The following is a 20722-nucleotide window of genomic DNA, read 5'->3' as shown; positions in this document are numbered from 1 at the left end:
TAAGAAGTTCTTTACCTCCAAAAAATATCAGTGTAGAAGCTTAAAACTATGTCACACCTTGGGTTGATTTCTCTCATAAGAAAAAGCAAAAATGAAAAGGCAATATTTTTACATTTGATCAGTTTGATATGGATAAGCTGTACGTGATTTTCTTCAGATTTTAAGTCTTTGTAACATACCTATAGTATGTGTATTGTGTCTTATTTATTTGGCAAGAAATAAACGGGAGAGAAGCAGGCAGATATGAATGTTTGCTGCATTGTTTTGCTATTTGTTGCAGGAGAACGTATGTAATATTCTAAAGCATCCTGTGTCTGTTTTTCCTTGTTCCATAATTTGCCCAAAATATTGAGAGCTGTTTCTCTATGTTTTAAATTTTTATCTAGCCTCTAATGCTATTTAAAAGTTCATTGGAGTGCCTTTTGCTGATCTTGATGTCTTTGTAGATGACCATAGATCTTATATTGTAGGAAGTACAGGAAAGGTAGCGAATCAACTACAGCCCAGTTCATCCATAAGTCATGATGATCTCTGTGTATCATGTCATCTTGTGTAGATCTGAACATTTCATATTGTATTTCACGTGGAGCACAGTTGATCTCCAGCTTGTGTGAATCTGACACAAATGCTGTTATATGTGTTATATGTTTGATACAGTCCTCACTTTGTTCAGTGAGATTCTCATAAACTCTGTAGGTAATTCTTTGTGAGGCCTTGGTGGGCAGCCACAGACAGGTATAATCCGGATGAGAGTCAAACGTTGTTCAGTTTGTCCCAGAATTCGTACAGCTTTCTCCATATCTCCTGTACAGCTACACACACAGAAGCCAGTTTCAATCTGCTAGATGAGACATCTGAGCCCCGGAACCATCTGATAGCAAATCCATTGCTTCAGATGATACTTGGTTATTTCACCATACTTGATGATGCCAGGGCAGTTCCATATGTGGTTAAGATAAAAGGGCCAAAAACTTGAATGAATCTTGCTGCTAGTTTATTTCATTTTATACTGAATTCCATTAGTGTTCCTACAGATTGCTCCATGTTCAATATTTTGTTATGTAATTCATTTTAAAAAAGATCTGTGACTTGAACTGCTTTGGGAGTGCAAGGTTTCAGGTAGTATGAAGCTGAAAGGCGTCGGCAAGAATTAAAATTGTATGCTCTTGTGTTCTTCATTTAGTTTAACCTTGTAATCTAATGTTCCAAGGTCATCAATACAATTCTAAGTATCTTTGTCCATCCATTCACTCTGTATAAATCACTTATTTTTCTGAAAAGTTCATGTTTTTAAACCAGCTGTAAATTGTCCTGCCATCAAATTGTTTTCCTGTAATAATGAAATGTGACAAATGTCGTTCTGAACACAACTGGTGTAATTTTAGTAGGCAGTCTAGTTAAACATGTTTAATAAACTGTTCTTTTGCCATATACTTGTTCTGTATTTTCAATACAGTGTAATCAGAACGTTTTTACACATGAAACTTGATATATATTTTTTCCCATGACAGATTTCTAGAAAGGATTTAAGAATCATTTTCATTAAAACATAGCATCTTATTTGTGTTATATTTAAATCAAACATTAGACACCTTTCTGCTAGGGATTAGATCGTTCTCCCATTCCAGTTCAGGATATTTACTGACCTTACTTCCCAGTTGGAACAAACCCCAAAACACCCAGTACTGGATGCATACTGTTCTCATCTCTTGTGTGGCCATTCCCATTTAAAACCCTCCCTCTCTAACCAACCTGATCAGATTGAGGCCATGATTTACAGACAAAAGCTAAAACCATGTCTCTATCACTAATCCCATGTTTTTGCTTCCTGTACAATGATGGTCCATGCTTGGGTCACCACCCTGAAAGTAATGCTTGTATCATGTGTTTTACCACAATATTCTTCCTGTCCATCAGTTACATGGTATATTATTAGGAATTTCAGTTTCAGGAAGTGGTATATCAGATCTGAGCAGTTTGTAAGAACAATATCCGAGTGTAGGTGTTTTCATTTTGAAATATCATGAGGTAGTTTGTCTTGCCATGTCCCACTCTAACAAATCTTCCAATTACATTGACAATTGGGATACTGAATAGTACGTCAAGGTCTGATTAATTTTCCTCTAGTAGTTGTTCCTTCACTCTGACTTCCTAGATGATAAATAGTTTCCATTTTTTACCTGTTTTAGCTGTGATACTAACTATAGTCTGTCGTCAATTCTTAACTCTTCCTTATCCTTTCACAGCTACATTTCTTCATTGACACCAATACATCAACAAGACCTCTTGAATAATTCAATGAAGGCTTTCTCTATCCATTCTGGAAGTAAAAATTAAAACTGATTAAAGATCCTGTACACATTTTATATGGTTAAAAAAGTTTTATATCGTAAAATATGATGCTCAAATTAAGATTCATCAATTTTGTAAGTTCCAAAAAAGATATTACCGAATTTCATGTAATTAAAGAGAGGTAATAAAATTTGTTTTTCTATAAAGTCTATCTTTGAAAAAAAATGTTTTATAAGCATAATTATATATAAATATATTTAATTTTTCGCTAAAGTGTGGTATATAACCTCAATTACAACATACAGGATCTTTAAGTTGGTCATAATATTGTTTTTTGTTACATACTCCCACCTGTTCTTTATGGGTTAGCAGGTTTTGAACACAGGTGAACGTCTCGTGGCCATGAGTAACACTATACCCCCGTGCCCCCTCTACAAGCCAAAACCCTTAAACATCATCCAAATATTATAAGTATTGACAAAAATAAATTTTATGAAGAAAAAAAATGATGACTCTAAAAATTTGAACGTCGCGTGGCCAAGTTGAAAATTTTAACTCCAAGTACTGAATAAATCCACGAGCAATCCACAATCATAACTATACATGCTGACCAACAGCTGACCAACAGTCCTGTAAAGATTTGAATCCAGGTCAAACCCTTTTAAGCTATTTGCGACACATGTTGAAATTTGCGAATTTATACTTAGTCAAGGGCAATATCTCTATCAAAACTGAATTAACCAACACGTAAAACTCCTTGTGCACAACTTCATTACAATTAACATCTCTGTAAAATTTGTTGACTCTAGCTCAAGCACTTTTAGAGGTACACATGACACAACATTTTGGAATGGTTTTAACTAAATCAGGGGCAATTACTCAACAAATTCTGAATACTTATAAAATCAAAGCCCCAAGTGCACAACTACACATGCTAACATTTCTGTAACGTTTAATGACTAGGTCAAATATTTTGTGGGCTACATGCAGCACAAGTTGAAATTGCAAAATTCACTAAGTAAATGGCAATAACTCAACAAATACTAAACAAATCCATAAGCAAACCACCCAGGGGCAAACTACACATGCTGACCAATATTTCTGTAAAGTTTCATGACTAAAGGTCAAATATTTTTAAGTCAAGGGCAATAACTCTACAAATACGGAATAAATGCAAAAGCAAACGTCCCGGTGCTTAACTACACATGCTATCTAAGATTGCTGTAAAGTTTCATGACTCCAGATCAAATACCTTTTGGGCTAGGCACGACACACATTGAAAATTGCAATTGAAATTTTATTTGTAAAATGACGTTTGAACAACAACAACACGTACAGTTTTTCAAAATACAACAAGCATTATTATTTCGTTATCAACGCGTTTCGGTGAACAACACCTTCATCAGGATAATGATTTTTTTTATTCATGTAGAAACATCTAACCTTAGTTTGATTAAAGACAGACTGTTTGTAGTTAGTAATGGCTTGCTTGAACTATTTTAAAATATGTTTTTATTTTTGTTCGAATGAGGCATTATTGTTAATTATTTTTATTTATTATTTTGATTATGCAATTGATTTTAACTAAAATGATTTCCAAGGCAAACTGCAAACTAGTGGAAAAACTTATGTAAACAACAAATTGATTTATTTAAGTTAGATAGCAGTGTTTTTCGAAAACTGTCAGCCAATCATTCAGTCAGTCATTCAACATACCACTTACCAACTTTCCTGAAAAACTTAACAGTAATATCCATTATTTTTGTAAATTACCAACTACTAAACTTATCCCACATGATTTCTGTATAACTTATAAGCAGATAGAGAAAAATTAACATGAGATTTATTGTCCCACAGAAACACCCCTTCATAACAAATTCGATGCTTAGCTGAAACAACATATTTGAATGGTTTTTACTAAGTCAAGGGCAATTACTCAACAAATTCTGAATACATTATATACAATCAAAGTCGCAAGTGCACAACTACACATGCTAACATTTCTGTAAAGTTTAATGACTAGGTCAAATATTTTGTGGGTTACATGCAGCTCAAATATTTTGTGGGTTACATGCAGCACAAGTTGAAAATTGCATATTTTCAATAAGTCAAGGGCAATAACTCAACAAATTCAGAATAAATCAACAAGCAAACCCCAGAGGCTCAACTACACATGCTGACAAATATTTCTGTAAAGTTTCATGACTCAATGTCAAATATTTTTAAGTCAAGGGCAATTACTCTACGAATATTGAATAAATGCAAAAGCAAACGTCCAGGTACTCAACTACACATGCTATCCAATATATGATAAACAAGATCAACAAGGCAAAGGCGGCGTTCAATGAACGCAACCCCATATGACCCAGCAACAAGAACCAATGGCAAGGAAGCCCAGTCGGACCCCCCCCCCCACAAAAAAAAAAAAAAAAAAAACAAAAAACAACAAACAAAAACAGGACAGGGCAAAGAAAGATCACGGACAGGTTAATCATTAAATGATAAATAATTTGTAACTGATTAGGAATTCAAGAAAATAATAATAGGCCACAAAGGGAAGGGGACAGGAGACCGGGGGTGGGGGTGGGGTGTGGGGGGTTAATCAAAGAAATAAAAACTAGAGGCAATGGGGAAGATACTTACCGTAGACGAGAAAACAACAAGGGGCACAAGCAAAAGTGTCACCAAAACAGTATGAAACAACATAGACATACATCTGAGGAACACAGTGGGGCGCCGCCTTGGAACGGTCAGCAGCATAATATTAAATGACTGCTGGGGAGTTTAAACCGGTTAATGGTGCACCAAACCTCGCTCTTAGCCCCACCATGTTCCTATAAACGAGACAATGTAAATAAAATGAATCCCCGCCAAGTGAAATTCTAACAGTTGTCATGGTTACAAAATGTTAAATAAGTAAAACACTAAAATGATCATGTAGAAACATATTGTTGTAAAATTTCATGACTCCAGATCAAATACATTTTGGGCTAGGCACGACACACATTGAAATTGGAAGTTTTCAATAAGCCAAGGACAATTACTCTTACAACACTGAACTAATCCACATGCGAAACCCCAGATGCTCAATTTCACATGCTGATCAACATTCCTATTAAGTTTTTTGACTCTAGCTCGAGCACTTAGATTTACATGTCGCTCAACATGCAATACTTTTTATATTTAATTAATGCACCATAAAAGGATAGATGTAAAATTGTGTTTATAAAATTAAACGTGAACTTACTCTGGGTGCTGGATTCAAAATATACCATACAATTGTTTTGAAATAAAATTTGTTTGTTTCTGTTTGAAGGATAGTTGGAAATATTATTTTTTTACTTCCTCTTTTGGTTTTGAATGAACTTGTAAAGGGGATTAACTCACTTCCTCTTCATATTGTTTATAATGTTTTAAAGAATTATCTCCCTTTTCTTTGAGTATGTTTTTATCTGAGTCTGCTTTTTCTTATGTGATTTTATTCACAGACATACAGAAATTCAGGCTTGAATTTTAAAAGTAGTAAACTTTGAGTGTTTGTCAACAATTAGATGACAAACAAGCAGTTATTGTTTGTATTTTCACTAGAAAGAATACAGTCTTTGGAGAGCTTATACATAGAAAACATGATAAATTTATTTTAGTCATCTATTTATAGGCCTGGAAGGAAGCAAGGAAAAATGATGGGCAGGAGTCATATCGTTTCAGTCAGGAGAATTTTCTCTTTAAAAAGTCATTAGAGGTAATGTTATATTGATATCAATCAAAAATTTAATTTTCAACATTTTGATAAAACGTCTTATATATAAATGTGTGATTTCATGCATTAGGCTAGGTTTGGATAGTAAAATAGGCCAATTCATTTATACAAGGAGACATTACACATATCATACTGGAAAAGTTATTGTCGTAATACAAAACTTTAGCTTTACTTATAGATGAATATTTTGGATTTTATCATTTTATTCACAAAACATAATGAAAATATACTTGTAAACATCTAGATAATGTCAGTATTTTGGCAATAATTAGTGAACAAGCTACAATATGTACAAACTATATAAGATGTACAAAGTTTTATAACAATATTGTAATATTTGATGTTTAACTAGATGTTATCCAGTATGAAACAGCAGTTTGTAGAGTTGTTATCAGACATTGGGTTTGTGAAGGAAGGTATATCTAGTAGAGATGTAGAGAGGGCAGCAAGAAATGGTGAAGATGGTGTGATCACTCTTACAGGACCTGAGGTGTGTTAAATTGTTAAATGACAAGGTGGTCACTCTTACAGGGCCTATGGGTAGTTAAATTGTTCCTGATTTAGTCCTAACTTTGTCCCTTTTTTAAATACAGTCAGCTTTTGAGCTTAGACAATAAAATTATTGTGATGAACTATCAATAGCAAAACTTTATTTGTGACTTTTGGTTTTCTGATCTAAATTACTTGAATGAAACATATATTCATCTCTAATGTATTTAAAGTAGTGCTCATTTTATAGTGTAAGTAAATGATGCAGTAAAATAGAATGTGTATCAAGAATTTATAAATTTGTTGAAAATGAGGAATTTATGTGATTTATCCACTAGCATTATATCTACTAATATGCAAGATCATATGAAAATAAAATGAGTAAAATTCTGTTCCATATGACTGTTTTTACATGGAAAAACAAGGAGTATGTTATATATATTATATATAGTATAATTATATATATATATATATATATATATATTGATACTATATATATATATATATATATATAATATATATTTATAAATAATATATATATTACAGGCCCAACTTGAACTCTTAAGAATCTTAAGTTGAATCTGCCTTTTAGTGGGATTACCTTATATCCAAAACATTGTACAGGTTCTTACCCCAGAAACAGCAGTATGCCAAATGGGTGGGGTAGGTTTAGATTATCTCTACAATCTTTTATTCAGGACTTCTAAAAAGAAGCGTAAAGTAAAAGGCTGCATCAATATCTATAAATTTCAACAAGCTAAAATAATGCTAGTGAATGAAAATTTATTTCTATAAGGGGTTTAGATTGTACTATCATTGTTTTATATCAAAGGTTTTGCTGGGTCCAAAAAACATTGTTTTGCAAAATAACTTCAACTTTAATTTTTAAAAAAAGTCAGTCTTTCAAGGGGGAAATTAATTTAGGAATGACTTGTTTCATTTATTTTTTGTTTAAACTGAATAGTTTATAATGAATTCATTTAGTTTGATTGTGTAGGAATCTATATAACACACTTTTGAAACTGTTGTTGGAACAAGCCAGTACTGAGCAGTGAGTTTGAAGTTTCTTCTTGAAGGAAACAACAGCTTGCCCCTTAACAAGTAATGAACCCACACCACAAGCCGTCGTCCAACTTGTTAAACTATTCGGCAATGCCATCATTTATTTAACTTTTTTATCAGATTAAACTAATTTATTATTTTAAGAACCAAAAAAGGGTCCCAAAATAAAAAAATTTTTTTGTTTTATTTATTATTTCCCGGGGCAGTTTGGGTGTGCACCCAAAATGAAAATATAAGATTTAAACCAAACCTGTGGGTTGTAAGTCATTTAAGTCATTTTTTTTCTACTTTTCGTTTTTAAAGGGGCGGGGGAATTTTTGAAATTTTTGGGTTTTTGGTCAGTCTTTATCTGTCCCCCAAAGGGGTTAAAAGAAGAGAAGTGGGGGGCAAATAACTGTAAACAGACCAAAAAAAATTCCCTTTTGTTTAACCCAAAAGAATAAGGGGCCCCTGGCCCTCTATTAAACCAAAAAGAAAAAAACCCAAAAAAAAGGCCCCTTACCATTTTAAAATGGGGAAGGGCCGTTTTTCTCCCCATTTTTGTGGCCCGAGCATTTTCGCCCAAAAGTATTTGAGGTATAAACTTGAAACTTATGGGTGGATAGATCATATTGAGGCACAAGAATAATATTTCTACTCTGCATAATTTTTCAGTTATTGTCCTTTGTTATTTTTCAAACTTAAATTTTGTCCAGAGCATAACTCAAAAAGCCTTTGAGATAGCAACATGAAACCTCATACATTGATATTTGTCACTCAGGAGATGTGCAATTACACAATTTGAGTCCATTACATTACACAGTATGAGTGCATTACATTACACAATTTGAGTCCATTACACAATTTGCAACAATCTTCAGTCACAATAATAGTTATGATCATCATAAGAGAAAATTCAAGTGTTATTTTACAAGTATTGTTCTAAATTCTTGCAGGTGAAAATACATCCATCATCTGTGAACTTTCAAGTGAGATTTTACGAGAGTCCATATTTGGTGTATCATGAGAAAGTAAAAACTACAAGGGTGAGAAATAAACTTTATTTAGAAACAGTGAAATTACATTTAACATTGCTGCAAAGGCCTTATGTAATATATCAATATATATATATTCTAAAAAATGATTGTAATTGTGGAAAATCAATACTTTTTTGTTCCAATTTTTATTTGTATTCACATTCACGCATAAATATTCATATTCACCATCAATATTGTGATGTTTATTTATATTAGCTACCCAATGTATTCTTTACAGCTTTGAAATACCATTTCAATTACTTTTGTACTCAGGAATAGATAAATATTGAGGGAAATTTAATTTCTTGTAATAAATTGTATTTCAGATATATATCAGGGACAGTACTATGGTATCTGTGTACCCCCTGTTGTTGTTTGGTGGTGGAGAGATAGGGGTGGATCTATCACGGGGAAACTTTATACTTTCTGTGGATGATGGCTGGATCAAGTTTATGGCTCAATCTCATCAGGTAAGCTGTTATAATTGTTGAATATTGAATGTCTCATGTTTATGGCACAACCTCTATAACAGTAAAGTTAGCTAATATTTATTATTATTTTGTAAATAACAAAATAGACTCTTAAGTGATACTGAGGTGATACGTTTATGACCCTGGCATGTAGATTTTGAACTGTTTGTCTGTCAGTCTGTCTAGGTTAGGATAGGTACTTTTTCAAATGATTCTGTCAACAAACATTTTGGATTTTACTAGAGACTGGCAGATCTAAGTCGCAAGTTCCTTTCTTTTAATTTGTCAAAGGGAAATTGAGGTGTTCTGTTACAAAAGACTAGTATAAAATGATGAAGTCATTTTATATGAGAAGATACTTATGTACTGTATTTTTATACCTTTCACAACATTTCCTCATATATTTTCAGATAGCTGAGTTAGTGAAAGAGTTAAGACTGGAACTGGATCATTTGTTAGAAGATAAAATTAAGACTCCACACATGGACCTGTGTACCTGTCCCAGGGGCAGTAAAATTATAGACACTATAGTTAAACTTATTACTACCCAATAGGTGCTAAGTAAAATCAATATATGATGGTGAAAAATCTTTCATGAGTTTGTTTTGATATTTTCATGTGCAGAAAAATATAGGGACGGATATTCCGATCCTAACCGCAATGATATGTCAGATATTTTTTCTTGCATATTCTGCCATATTATTTCATATTTAAAATGTTTTACATCAATATGATATAAGTTCATTGAAATTAAAGTCATTTCCTCCATAACTGTTCTTACAATAGCGTATGAACTTACAACTTAGATAACAACGACGAAATGACGTCATCCTAAGCACATATTTCCCTTCTAAAACAACGTCATTTTTACGCGGTTCATTCATGAAATGCGCTTAAATGACGGTTTTTTTTGGCACGCGACTCATCTGGCACCCCCATGCCAGATGTAATTTTCGGCATGTGTAAAACTCACGGAAACGCCAGTCTGCTATGCAAGAAATTGTTTTCAAACTCTGTATATAGAAAGCTTATTTGAAGACCCGGGCATTTTTTTATTTTTATTTTTTGCTTTGGACCCTTGGGTGTAGCTAAACGTTACTTAAAATAGAAAAATGGTTTTCCGGACTATAACTACAGTTAGGCATCAAACTTGGTATTAAGCAAGCTCTTTTATTCTTCATAATGATAGTAAAGTAAGCCACGTGACCGACTGCTTGGGAGGGAACCCTTCGTATCTTCATTGGGACTCCATATATACCTCGACCAATTCCCCATAGCTTTAATTACTGGTACCACACTACAGAAGGTCTCGGTCCCCACAAAGTATAATTGCTAAGTGGAGAAGTCTGGATGCGTGGTTTCTTGTGCCCTGTCCTGTTTTTATTTGAGGTCCTCCTGGGCTCCTTGCCACTGACTCTTGTTACTGGGTTGGGTAGGGGCTGTGTTCATTGAACGCCGGCTTTCCTTGACGATCTTGTTTATCATATTTTTTGGACTGTAAAAGCCCCAGTGTAGCAGTAGCCAGCCCCCTCACAGGTGCTTCTCGCTCATACAAGTATATGTATGGTCATTTATTTATTAATTTGAAAATGTTTGCAATTCAAGGAGGTCATGTCATGAGCAAGATCCAAATAAGCATTTCAAACATCAATGCCACACTTGAAGTTACATTTGTGAAAAGATTGTTATGTTCTGACTATAACGTTATTTCATATGGATGCACTTGACTTGCACTTGAACCCTGCCTCTAGGGCTATGAATTTCAAGTTTTATTAGAGAGCTCAGTGCTTATTACAATCATCAGTTTGACTGCTGGATGCCTAGGTTAAAGAAGGAGATTTTGAGAGGTCCTTACTTATTTAAGGGTCTCTTGGACTTATATCAACATCAAGGGAAAATCCTCCTTATGATAACAGCATGCAATCTCTAAAACACAGAAGAGAATTACTTTTTGAAATTTGTTTAGAAATATTGACAGAAAGGTGGAGTATACTTTAATTACACTTTACTTTACTCCATTCACAAGAAAGACTTTAATATAGAGCACAAACACTGAACTATAATTTCCAAATTTTTATTTTGCTAACACTGTATAATTTTAAAGCCAAAAGAACACAATATATATGAATTTTGAACCTAAATAATTATCATCCATAATAACTTGAAATCCTGAGAAGTTTTGTCTCGTGACACTGAAATTTTACTTATATAGCAATGAATAATTCCCGCCAAAACAAATATCACGAGAAAATCAACAAACCTGATTTATAACAAAATACTCCGCCGGATAATAACAAAGAACTCCGCCGGAGAACATATGTATAATAATGTTAAGGTTATGCCGGAGCATTACATTTAATAAAAACAAAATTATGACGTCACCGGAGAAAAATAATAATTTTGGGAAAGAATTTCATATAATTTCGCGTTCCTCGCGACACTTAACAACTTTAATTGCTTTATATATTTCTTATTTTTTGGCAAAGTTCCGATATTCCTTGGCGAATGTCCATTCTAAAAACATTCAGGTTCCACTTTTTGTGTATCTTACGGTTGAATTTTTATACTGAAATTTTATTATCCTGATGATGGTTATTGTTTGACTGAAAGCTATCAATAAATAGTGTCTAAACCATATGCCCGGGTATTGACGTGTTGTTCTACTTTCTTTTTATATTTACTTTACGAATTATAAAGTAGAATCTTAAAACCATGTAACACTTGCAGAGAAGCCGGCATATATGAATTTTTGCAGCGTTGTTTCTTGTTCTTTCTTTCAGAGAATATATGTAGCAATAGAAAGCATCATTTGGTCTATTCTCTTGTTCCATACATTGCCCTAAAATATTAAGAGCTGTTTCTCTATGTTTCAGGGTTTTCTCTGTAAATGTGGTTCTTATAAGATTATTGAGTGCTTGTTGTTTTTCTTGTTGTCTTTGTAGGTGACTATATATCTTATATTGTAGCAAGTACAGAAAAGGTAGGGAATCAACTGTAGCCCAGTCCATCCATACGTCATATTCTGGATCTCTGTGTATCATGTCATCTTGTGTAGATCTGAACATTTCATATTGTAGTTCATGAGGAACGCAGTTGATCTCTTGCTGTATGAACTGGACACAAAATGCTGTAATATTTTGGATACAGTCTTCATTGTGTTCATTACATACCCTTGCAATGTCTTCAGATACTGTTTCTGGAGACCCTGACACGCAGCTACAAATAGGTACAACATAATGAGAGTGATATTCTTGTTCAGTTTGTCTCAGAATCTCGTCAGCTTTCTCCATCTCTCCTTTACTGTAGAACACTGATGCCAGTTTCAGCCTTCCAGATGAAACATCTGAGCTCAAACCATCTCTGAGCCAATCCAATGCTTCAGGCAATATTTCAGTTTTTTTGCCAAAACTAGATGATGCTAGTGCAGATCCATATGTGGTGAAGATAAAAGGTGCCAGAAAATTGACTTCAGTGTGTAAAATATTATGTCTCTCACCAGTATCAATGTTGGTCATTAGGGAAACTAATTCGTTTACCACTTGCAGCATATTTTCAATGTTTGTATGATGTAATCGTCGAAAAAAAATATAGAGATTTCTGCTTATTGCGAATGCAAAGTTAATGTATAATAAAGCAGGAAGTCCAAGAGAAGTAAGAGAACTGTACACTTTCTCTTGTCCCATGTTCAGTTTAATTTTAAGTCTATATCCTAGATCATCAGTATCAATCCGAAGCAAGAAATGTCTATCATTCTGAATAAAGTCACTTATATTTCCTGAAAGTTCATGGTTTGTCTCAGAAGTAAATTGTCCTGCCATCAAGTTGTTTTCAGAAATTATAAAATGGGAACAATGTTCATTCTGTACACAACTATGTAATTCCTGTAGGCAGCATATTATACATGTCCATAAATTGTTATCTACCCATATACTTGGTTCTGTATTTTCTATACAATGGAATAAAACTGTTTTAATCATAAAACTTGATATATTTATTTCCCCCTTAGGATTTAGGAATGATTTAAGAATCATTTTCAGTACAACGTAGCACCTAATTTGTGTTATATTGAAATTGAACATAAGATATTTTTCTGCCAGGGATGTCGATATTCTCCATTCCAGTTCAGGATAAACACTGATTTTACTTTCAACTGGAACAACGAAACACCTTGTTTTGGCTGCACATTTTCTCATCTCATTTGTTGGCCATCCTGTACCTTGTCGCTCTAACCAAGCTGATGCTGATTGAGGCCATGATTTACAGGGATAAGCAAACACAGTATCTACATCACGAACATTGTGATGTCCTTGTTTAGTAACGGCTGGTCCATGCTGCTTCGTTCCAAAATGCATCAAGGAATTTTTAATTGTGTTTTTACACAATATTCCTCTTCTTTCAGATTTTTGGTGATCATCAGGAATTTCAGTGGCAGGAAAAGGATCAGATGACAACAGTTGTATGAAACAATATCCAGGGGTGGTGTTCTCATCCTGTATCATGAGGTAGTTTTCCTTGCCAAGTTCCCACTCTGACAAGTCTTGTATAACATTAACATAATTGTAACAAGCTACATAATCTATGTCTGAATTAAGTCCCATAGTAGTTGTACCTTCAGTTTGACTCCCTAAAATGTAAAAAGTCCCATTTCTACCAGTTGACACCCATGCAATAGAACTCATACTCTCTTCCATCTCCATTAACTTTCTCCTTTTCTTCACAATTCGTTCATTGACACCGAGGTCATCTAAAACATCGGATAACATCAGTGATAACTGTTCCCTGTTGTGAGGTGCTTGAAACATTCTGTAACATAATAAAAAGGACATTTTTTATAAGACAGCCAACACGTTTCTTTGTTACGCATTCCTATTTGTTACTCTTGTGTCACTTTTTTGTTTAAGAACAGAACATTAGTGCCAGGCTTAACATGGTATTTCAGTTATATAAGTTGTGGTAGATATTGATTATTAAAATACAAATATATAAATAAATATGAATACAGTTGAAAGATTAATAAGCACTGATTTCAACAAATTTTTGTGATGTTTATGATATTCAGAATGTATGTATTCACACTGGAAATCATTAACGAATGTATGTAGAATGTCACAATGTACACTTTACCCTGAATGACAGATCAAGTTTGAAATAAAATCGATCAAAAAGTCATGTACATATTTGCATGGGCGATTGGGAATCTAAGAGGAAGGACCATTCAATTGTTTTATTGATAACAGTTTTACATACAGAGTTTTTGCATTATTAAATGAAAAAAAAGTTAAAAGGCTGTCCTTTAATGCAAACAATTGTAAGTTTGTAAAAATTGTAAATTTTAAGCTAAGTTGTTCTTTCGAAGAAAACGAAATGTATTGAGTTATTGTTATTGTCATGTTGTTTTCCCGTACAATTAGCGGTTCCTCGAATGATGCCGTTGCCGTCCACAAACTTTAACATTTGTTATTTTAGTTCTAGATTATAATCTTCATACTTGGCCACAGCACCCTTGAGACAAAAACCTTCAAGTACAGCACACCGGACTAACCCTGTGTTTCAATTATAAATGACCTCGACCTTCAAGGTCAAATGATTTTTGCTATAATTGCTTTTACTTATTTTTGAATGGATTGTCTTCAAAATAGTACACAACAATCTTTTAGGATAGACCATCAAGTTAACCAGAAGCGCTTTGATCTTTACTCATAAATGACCTTGACCGTGGATGTCAAATTATTAGATTTTTTTCTAGCTATCACCTATTATTGATGAAGCATTGACTGTTTAGAACCAACATTTTTTAGAATTCACGTATATCGCACTGAAATTGGCCTTGGCTTTTTTTTAAAAAAATCACGACCTTGACATTGAAGTTTAAATTATTGGATTTTCACTGATTTTTGCTATAATTGACTGTAACATTGTAATTTATAAATGAATTATCGACATACTTGGACAAAACAACTTTTTGGACAAGACATTCTAAATGGATGAACAGACCTTGATCTTGAGCTTTAAATGACCTTGACCGTCAAAGTCAAATTATTGATTTTTGGTTCAATTGTCATAATTTTGTAATTTATGTACACTTTTTATTTATATTTAGTTATTATTTACACAAAACAAGACTTGCTACCAAACAAAAATATTTTATAATTTAGATGTGACCTTGAATTTTTATTGACATTGACCATCAAATTCAAATTACTGAAATTCGTGTGTTATTTTCTGTAACTGGCTATAACTTTGTCATTTATATATTGATTAACTTCATATTTATACACAACATCTACATCTCCAATATCAAACTCAAATTGACATTGACTCATGTATAACCTTGACCTTCAATTTCAAATTATATAGCATATTCACTGATTTTTCTTGAATTGGCTGTAACTTGGTAAATAATCAATGGATTATCCTCATACTTGGACAAATACCAATCTTTTGAACAAGACCTTTAAAACTTTGATCTGATCTGACCTTCAAATGATCTTGACTGTCATGTCAAATTATAAAATTTTGAATATATCATCATAATTTTGTCATTTATATACATACATATCTATTTAGTTTTTACTTGAACAAAACAGGACTTGCTCCCAAACAAATATATTGAAAAATATAGAAACGACCTTGATCTTCAACAAACTGGATGGTCAAAGTCAGATGATTGAATTTTGCTTCTATTTTCTTACTTTTGTCATTTATCTTTTGAGATGATTCATACTTGGAATAATTTTGTGATACATATCTATAAAAATAATAATAATAAAAATTTTTTAATTTTCTTTTTAAAGATTTGTTTTAAACAATTTATTTGTTTGCTCTTAGAAAACGTAAAAAGAAGTTAGAGGTTGTCCCTGTCAAGCGGTGACTCTGGTTTCGGTTCAATGTTGCATGAACACAGTATTGGTCATATAGCCACCTTCAAGCTAACCTGGTGGAGGAAGACCTCAAGTGCCCCTCTTTTCATTATTTCAGGCACAAAACGGCTCCAGAGTAGAACCACCTACGTGTCGTAAGCTAGATGGATAGCTTTCTCAACATGAAGAATTGACAAAGAAATTGATGGCGTGGCTCAAACCTACAGTGGTAACATGTGTAATGCAAATTTGACCTATATTTTCACCCAATAACTTATTTATTTATCGAAAGCTAGAGCATTAAAAATTAAACTACTGCCACCAATTCAGGTGCAGATTTGAACTTAACTTTAATATCAGTTGACATAGAATTTGACCCAGAATCCTACATTTTCTAGTTACAGCTTCATGTATGAAATTTCTACATGTACAGTTCCAGATGCAGATTTGAACTTTGACATCAGTTCAAACAAGGTTACAACATACCCTGTCTGCCTTTCATCCTTTGTTATCAATATACATGTATCAGTCATCTGGTATTTTAAGCATTTATATTCAGGTGGACAATATAGGGCAATCATGGCCTTCTTGTATGTTATCTTTCTAGAAGTTGACAGAATACAAACAGATGGGTTGTTGATAGGTGGATGGGTAGGTTGGGATAGGTTAAATGTGTGGTTGGTGTATGGGAAAAACTTTGGTACATTAGGAATAAGGTACGTTGGGCTGGATTTGGTAGGGTTAGGGTTAGTTGGGCGCTGGGCATAGCTTGTCTTGGTGAGTTTGGTTGGGTTAGGTTACGTTAGACTGGGTTGGGGTATTTTAGATTTAGCTGGGTTATGTTATGTGTGGTTAGGTTTAGGCAGTCTAGGTAGGGTAGGTAGGTTGGTTTAGGTACAGCTAGAATAGGTTAGGTTAGGTTAGGTTAGGTTAGGTTGGGATAGCGTGTATTAGATTGTGTTACAAGGATAGGGTGGTGTACGGAAGAAAGTAGGATAGATCAAGATCACTGTTAAATAGATTATACATTTTCATTCTATATGTCGATATTTATCTGAAGCATATGCCTTTAATCATCATTAATATTTACGATTTTCCATGTAAAGGTTGTATATAATTGCATTACAGATAACTATTAAACATATGTTTAGTATTTTGTTCCTGGAGCTATTCATGCAAATTATCTAATGCATGAACAGTAAACTCATCATAACTATAATGTTTATCGTATTCCTTTTAAATTGAATAAGTGATTGAAATTTCGTTAGTTATACATCCTCATTTTGCCTTTAACAGTACAAAACGTTTAATTACTTGCTTCATTTTAGTGTTTAATCAATATTTGATTGTAAGCCTTTTGCAATATTCTATGAAATAAAAAAATAATATAAATTCAGAAAATCTAAAAAATATTTATCTGAATATTAAACTTATATGAGACATTTTATTAGCTTTACTTAAAAAATGATATCATTGTTGTAAAATAAATTTTTGAACATATTAATTCAATATTTGGTGTAATAAACTTTGTCTATACCATAAAGTTTACCATTCATTTAAGATAATATTCCCCATTATAGATATGTATCACAAAATTTCATTCGCATCACAAAATTTCATTTGCATTACGTAGGTCAAAACTTATAAGTCTTCTTTCGTTAAACTACAATTCCAAGAGTATTGCCTACTGTGAAAGCTATAATATAAATCATGCCTCTTAAGGCATAATTCTCCCCATTTTTGGGGTCACTAACTTATAACGTAAGTTATAGTTTTCAATAGGAAAGTAAGTCTACCTGTGTGAAATAATTATTTCAACTAACCTGCCTTATCTAATGTGGCACATCAACTAAACCCCTGCAGCAATTCCTTGTTTAATAATTAATCCATCTTCAGATAATACCGTGCTACATATGATCTGTTACATGTATAAACTTTGATAGTAAAATATTTATTTTCTTCAACATTGACATGATGCGCTTTTAAGAGATATATTAATGGATCTTAATGATCGCGCGATACTACATACAATAACCTTTTGTTACACTAAAACATTTAAGCGGTTGTGTTTGTATTAAAGTCATACAGATCATTTTAAAGCATATATTCATTGATAAAATCTCAATTTAATTTATAATAAAACAAAAGAAAAATAACAAAGAAAAAAACTTAAATGTTAAAATAGGTAATAAAACCCATATTGAATACAATAGAGACACTTTGCTATGATTTGTCTTTCTAAATAAATTTTGCACTATTCAAAACATTGTACACGTTAGACTTTATGCAATTTCTCTTACATTAAATACGTGTACTTGATGCTATTTTCATAACTATAAATAAAGACAATAGTAATACAATTAGTTGAGATATCCCTTAATTAGTTATAGCACAGAGCTATATTTGATGTATAAGTCTTTGACGACACTTCGGCCAAAGACCTGTACTCGGCGTATGCTGACCTTGATAAAAGCTACTATAAACATGCATTTCTATGTTTCCTTTTGTGATTGTATAATCAGGTAAAATAATGAATGGTTTTATTTAGTGTGGTAAGGGTAATTCTCTCACAATAATACATTTAACAAATATTTCCCAAAAAAAATCCAAAAACTGGCTATTTAAAGTGAAATGAAAAAGAAAAATGTGCTCTAAGCAAACCCTTATTCTAAGATTATGTAAAGCAGAATATGAAATTTTATCATGAAAACATTAATGTTTCATTTTCGTAATTTTTAGTCAAACCACAACTATTACCAAATTCAATAGCATGCTTAATGTACTCACGAAGTTTGATGATTCCTTAAATTTGAATTTGAAATTTTGCCCACAAACTCATCAGGTAAGCTGTTATAATGCTTAAATGTCTCAGGTTTAAGGCAAAATCTCATTAGGTATACTGTTATAAAGGTTAAATGTCTCAGGTTTATGCACAAATCTCGTCAGGAAAACTGTTATAATGGTTAAATGTCTTAGATTTAAGGCAGAATCTCGTCAGGAAAACTGTTATAATGGTTAAATGTCTTAGATTTAAGGCAGAATCTCGTCAGGAAAACTGTTATAATGGTTAAATGTCTTAGATTTAAGGCAGAATCTCGTCAGGAAAACTGTTATAATGGTTAAATGTCTTAGATTTAAGGCAGAATCTCGTCAGGAAAACTGTTATAATGGTTAAATGTTTCAGGTTTATGGCATATTCTCATCAGGTATACTGTTATCATGGTTAAATGTCTCAGGTTTATGGCACAATCTTGTTAGGAAAACTGTTATTTAAGGCACTTGCTACTGTAAAAGCATACATTTTCACTTGGCCGAAATGAAAAATGAACATTTTTGTCTATTTGGCGAGAGTAAATGTTTGTGATTTTCTACTCTTATCTCTTATCACTGCTAAATTTATGTAATAATTATATCTTTGCACACTTCAATTTTTCTGTGTGTGTGTGTGTGTGTGTGTGTGTGTGCGTGTGTGTGTGGGTGTGTGTGCGTGTGTGTGTGCGTGCGTGCGTGTGTGTGTGCTCCTGTAAGGACCAGCAACTGAGGACATTTGTCAGGAATAACAGCAACGAGTGAGGACATGACCGACAATTGAGCCCATCCTCAATTGACAAAAATATTTTATACTCTAAAAATGCTTATTTTTTGCTAATCAAATTGTGTCCTCGGTTGGAGTTCTCATATGATGGGTGTGTCGGGGCTGTGTGTCGACCTAAAAAAGTAGCCATTTTTAAACTTCCCACTCGGCGAATTATTGCGTCCTCAATTGCTGGTCAGATTTGACAAAACTGGTATACAGCATTTCTATTGGTTGAAATTAATGCCAAAAAAATGGAAATATTATTTAAGCTGTTAATTAGTAGATGTAGACACTTTAAGAAAGATTAAAAATCCACTATGAATTTATAAACAGGTAAAATTTGTAAAGGTTATATGCTTACTTACCGGAAGTCATTTAAAGGAAATTTGGAATCGGACATTTTTACTGCGTGGTAGAGTACAGGAATGCGGAGGCAGAAAAAGGTAAAAGAATCTAAATTTTGATGCTATATTACTTCTAATAATTCATTGCAGCTTAATAGGCTTTACAGTTGTACTATTTGTTTTTCTATACTGTTAAGTCCTAAAGTTTAGACAGCCTCAATTGATCATAGTACATGTACAGAAATCAACTTGTACCCAAACCATTTCGTTTTATCATGCCTGTTGAAAGGACTGATTAAAAATTCTTTAAATAAGAAAAAAATATTAAATGTAATAAAATTGAAATAAAAAACAACAAGAATTTTGAATGTTTCCGCAGGGAATAGGTAAATTTTTATTTGTCACTTATTTTCGCGATGCCGCTTTTTATTAAATAAAAATTGGAAGCTATGTTTTGTTAAAATGTGTGTAAAACACTAAAAATGAGTCGAGATGTGCGTGTGTGTATGTGTGTGTGTGCGTGTGCGCGTTTGTGTGGGTGTGTTTGACCTAAGAACTCACTACATGAGTCCAAACGCACACCAATTTGACAACCCACTACATCAGTTACTGTAGTTAGTTGTCAAGGTATGGCAAAAACCCTTATTTTTATCCACTCTTTCAAAAAATTAAAAAATAGGATAATAATTGACTTGTATGTGTGCATTCATTATTTTTCGCACTTCTAAAATGAGTCGGTTTCATTGTCACGCACATTTTACCCAGTATTCGCGCGGCGCATGCGCAAAGAAACCATTATGTCACACGTGAGTACACAACAAAATGGCAGTTATGTAATCGTGTTTATAAAAA

The 20722-nt window shown here is 33.0% G+C and overlaps 2 protein-coding genes across 2 annotated transcripts in view; one reads left to right on the top strand and one right to left on the bottom strand.

Moving 5' to 3' along the window:
- The window catches only part of LOC132749304 (putative ATP-dependent RNA helicase DHX57), a 155161-nt gene extending 145482 nt beyond the window's left edge, over positions 1-9679 (top strand). Inside the window, exons 17-19 of the mRNA XM_060739029.1 lie at positions 8539-8628; positions 8946-9089; positions 9500-9679. Coding sequence (XP_060595012.1) covers positions 8539-8628; positions 8946-9089; positions 9500-9643 — 378 coding nt within the window. The 3' untranslated portion in view covers positions 9644-9679. The remainder of the gene's footprint in view (positions 1-8538; positions 8629-8945; positions 9090-9499) is intronic.
- Positions 9680-11158: 1479 nt separating this feature from the next.
- On the bottom strand, positions 11159-18027 carry LOC132749302 (uncharacterized). The gene is made up of 2 exons (XM_060739028.1): positions 17773-18027; positions 11159-13892 (listed from the first exon to the last, which is right to left on the bottom strand). The coding sequence occupies exon 2, from the start codon at positions 13889-13891 to the stop codon at positions 11750-11752; it is 2142 nt and encodes a 713-aa protein (XP_060595011.1). The 5' UTR covers position 13892; positions 17773-18027; the 3' UTR covers positions 11159-11749.
- Positions 18028-20722: the final 2695 nt, after the last annotated feature.

Source organism: Ruditapes philippinarum, unplaced genomic scaffold, assembly GCF_026571515.1.
Source record: "Ruditapes philippinarum isolate M1 unplaced genomic scaffold, ASM2657151v2 ctg666_1_1_1_1, whole genome shotgun sequence".
NCBI classification, from domain to species: Eukaryota; Metazoa; Mollusca; class Bivalvia; order Venerida; family Veneridae; genus Ruditapes; species Ruditapes philippinarum.
This window is presented reverse-complemented; position numbering and strand designations above follow the sequence as displayed.

Excerpts from the sequence above, each read along its gene's own strand:
- LOC132749302 (XM_060739028.1), bottom strand. The coding sequence starts at position 13,891 with ATGTTTCAAGCACCTCACAACAGGGAACAGTTATCACTGATGTTATCC.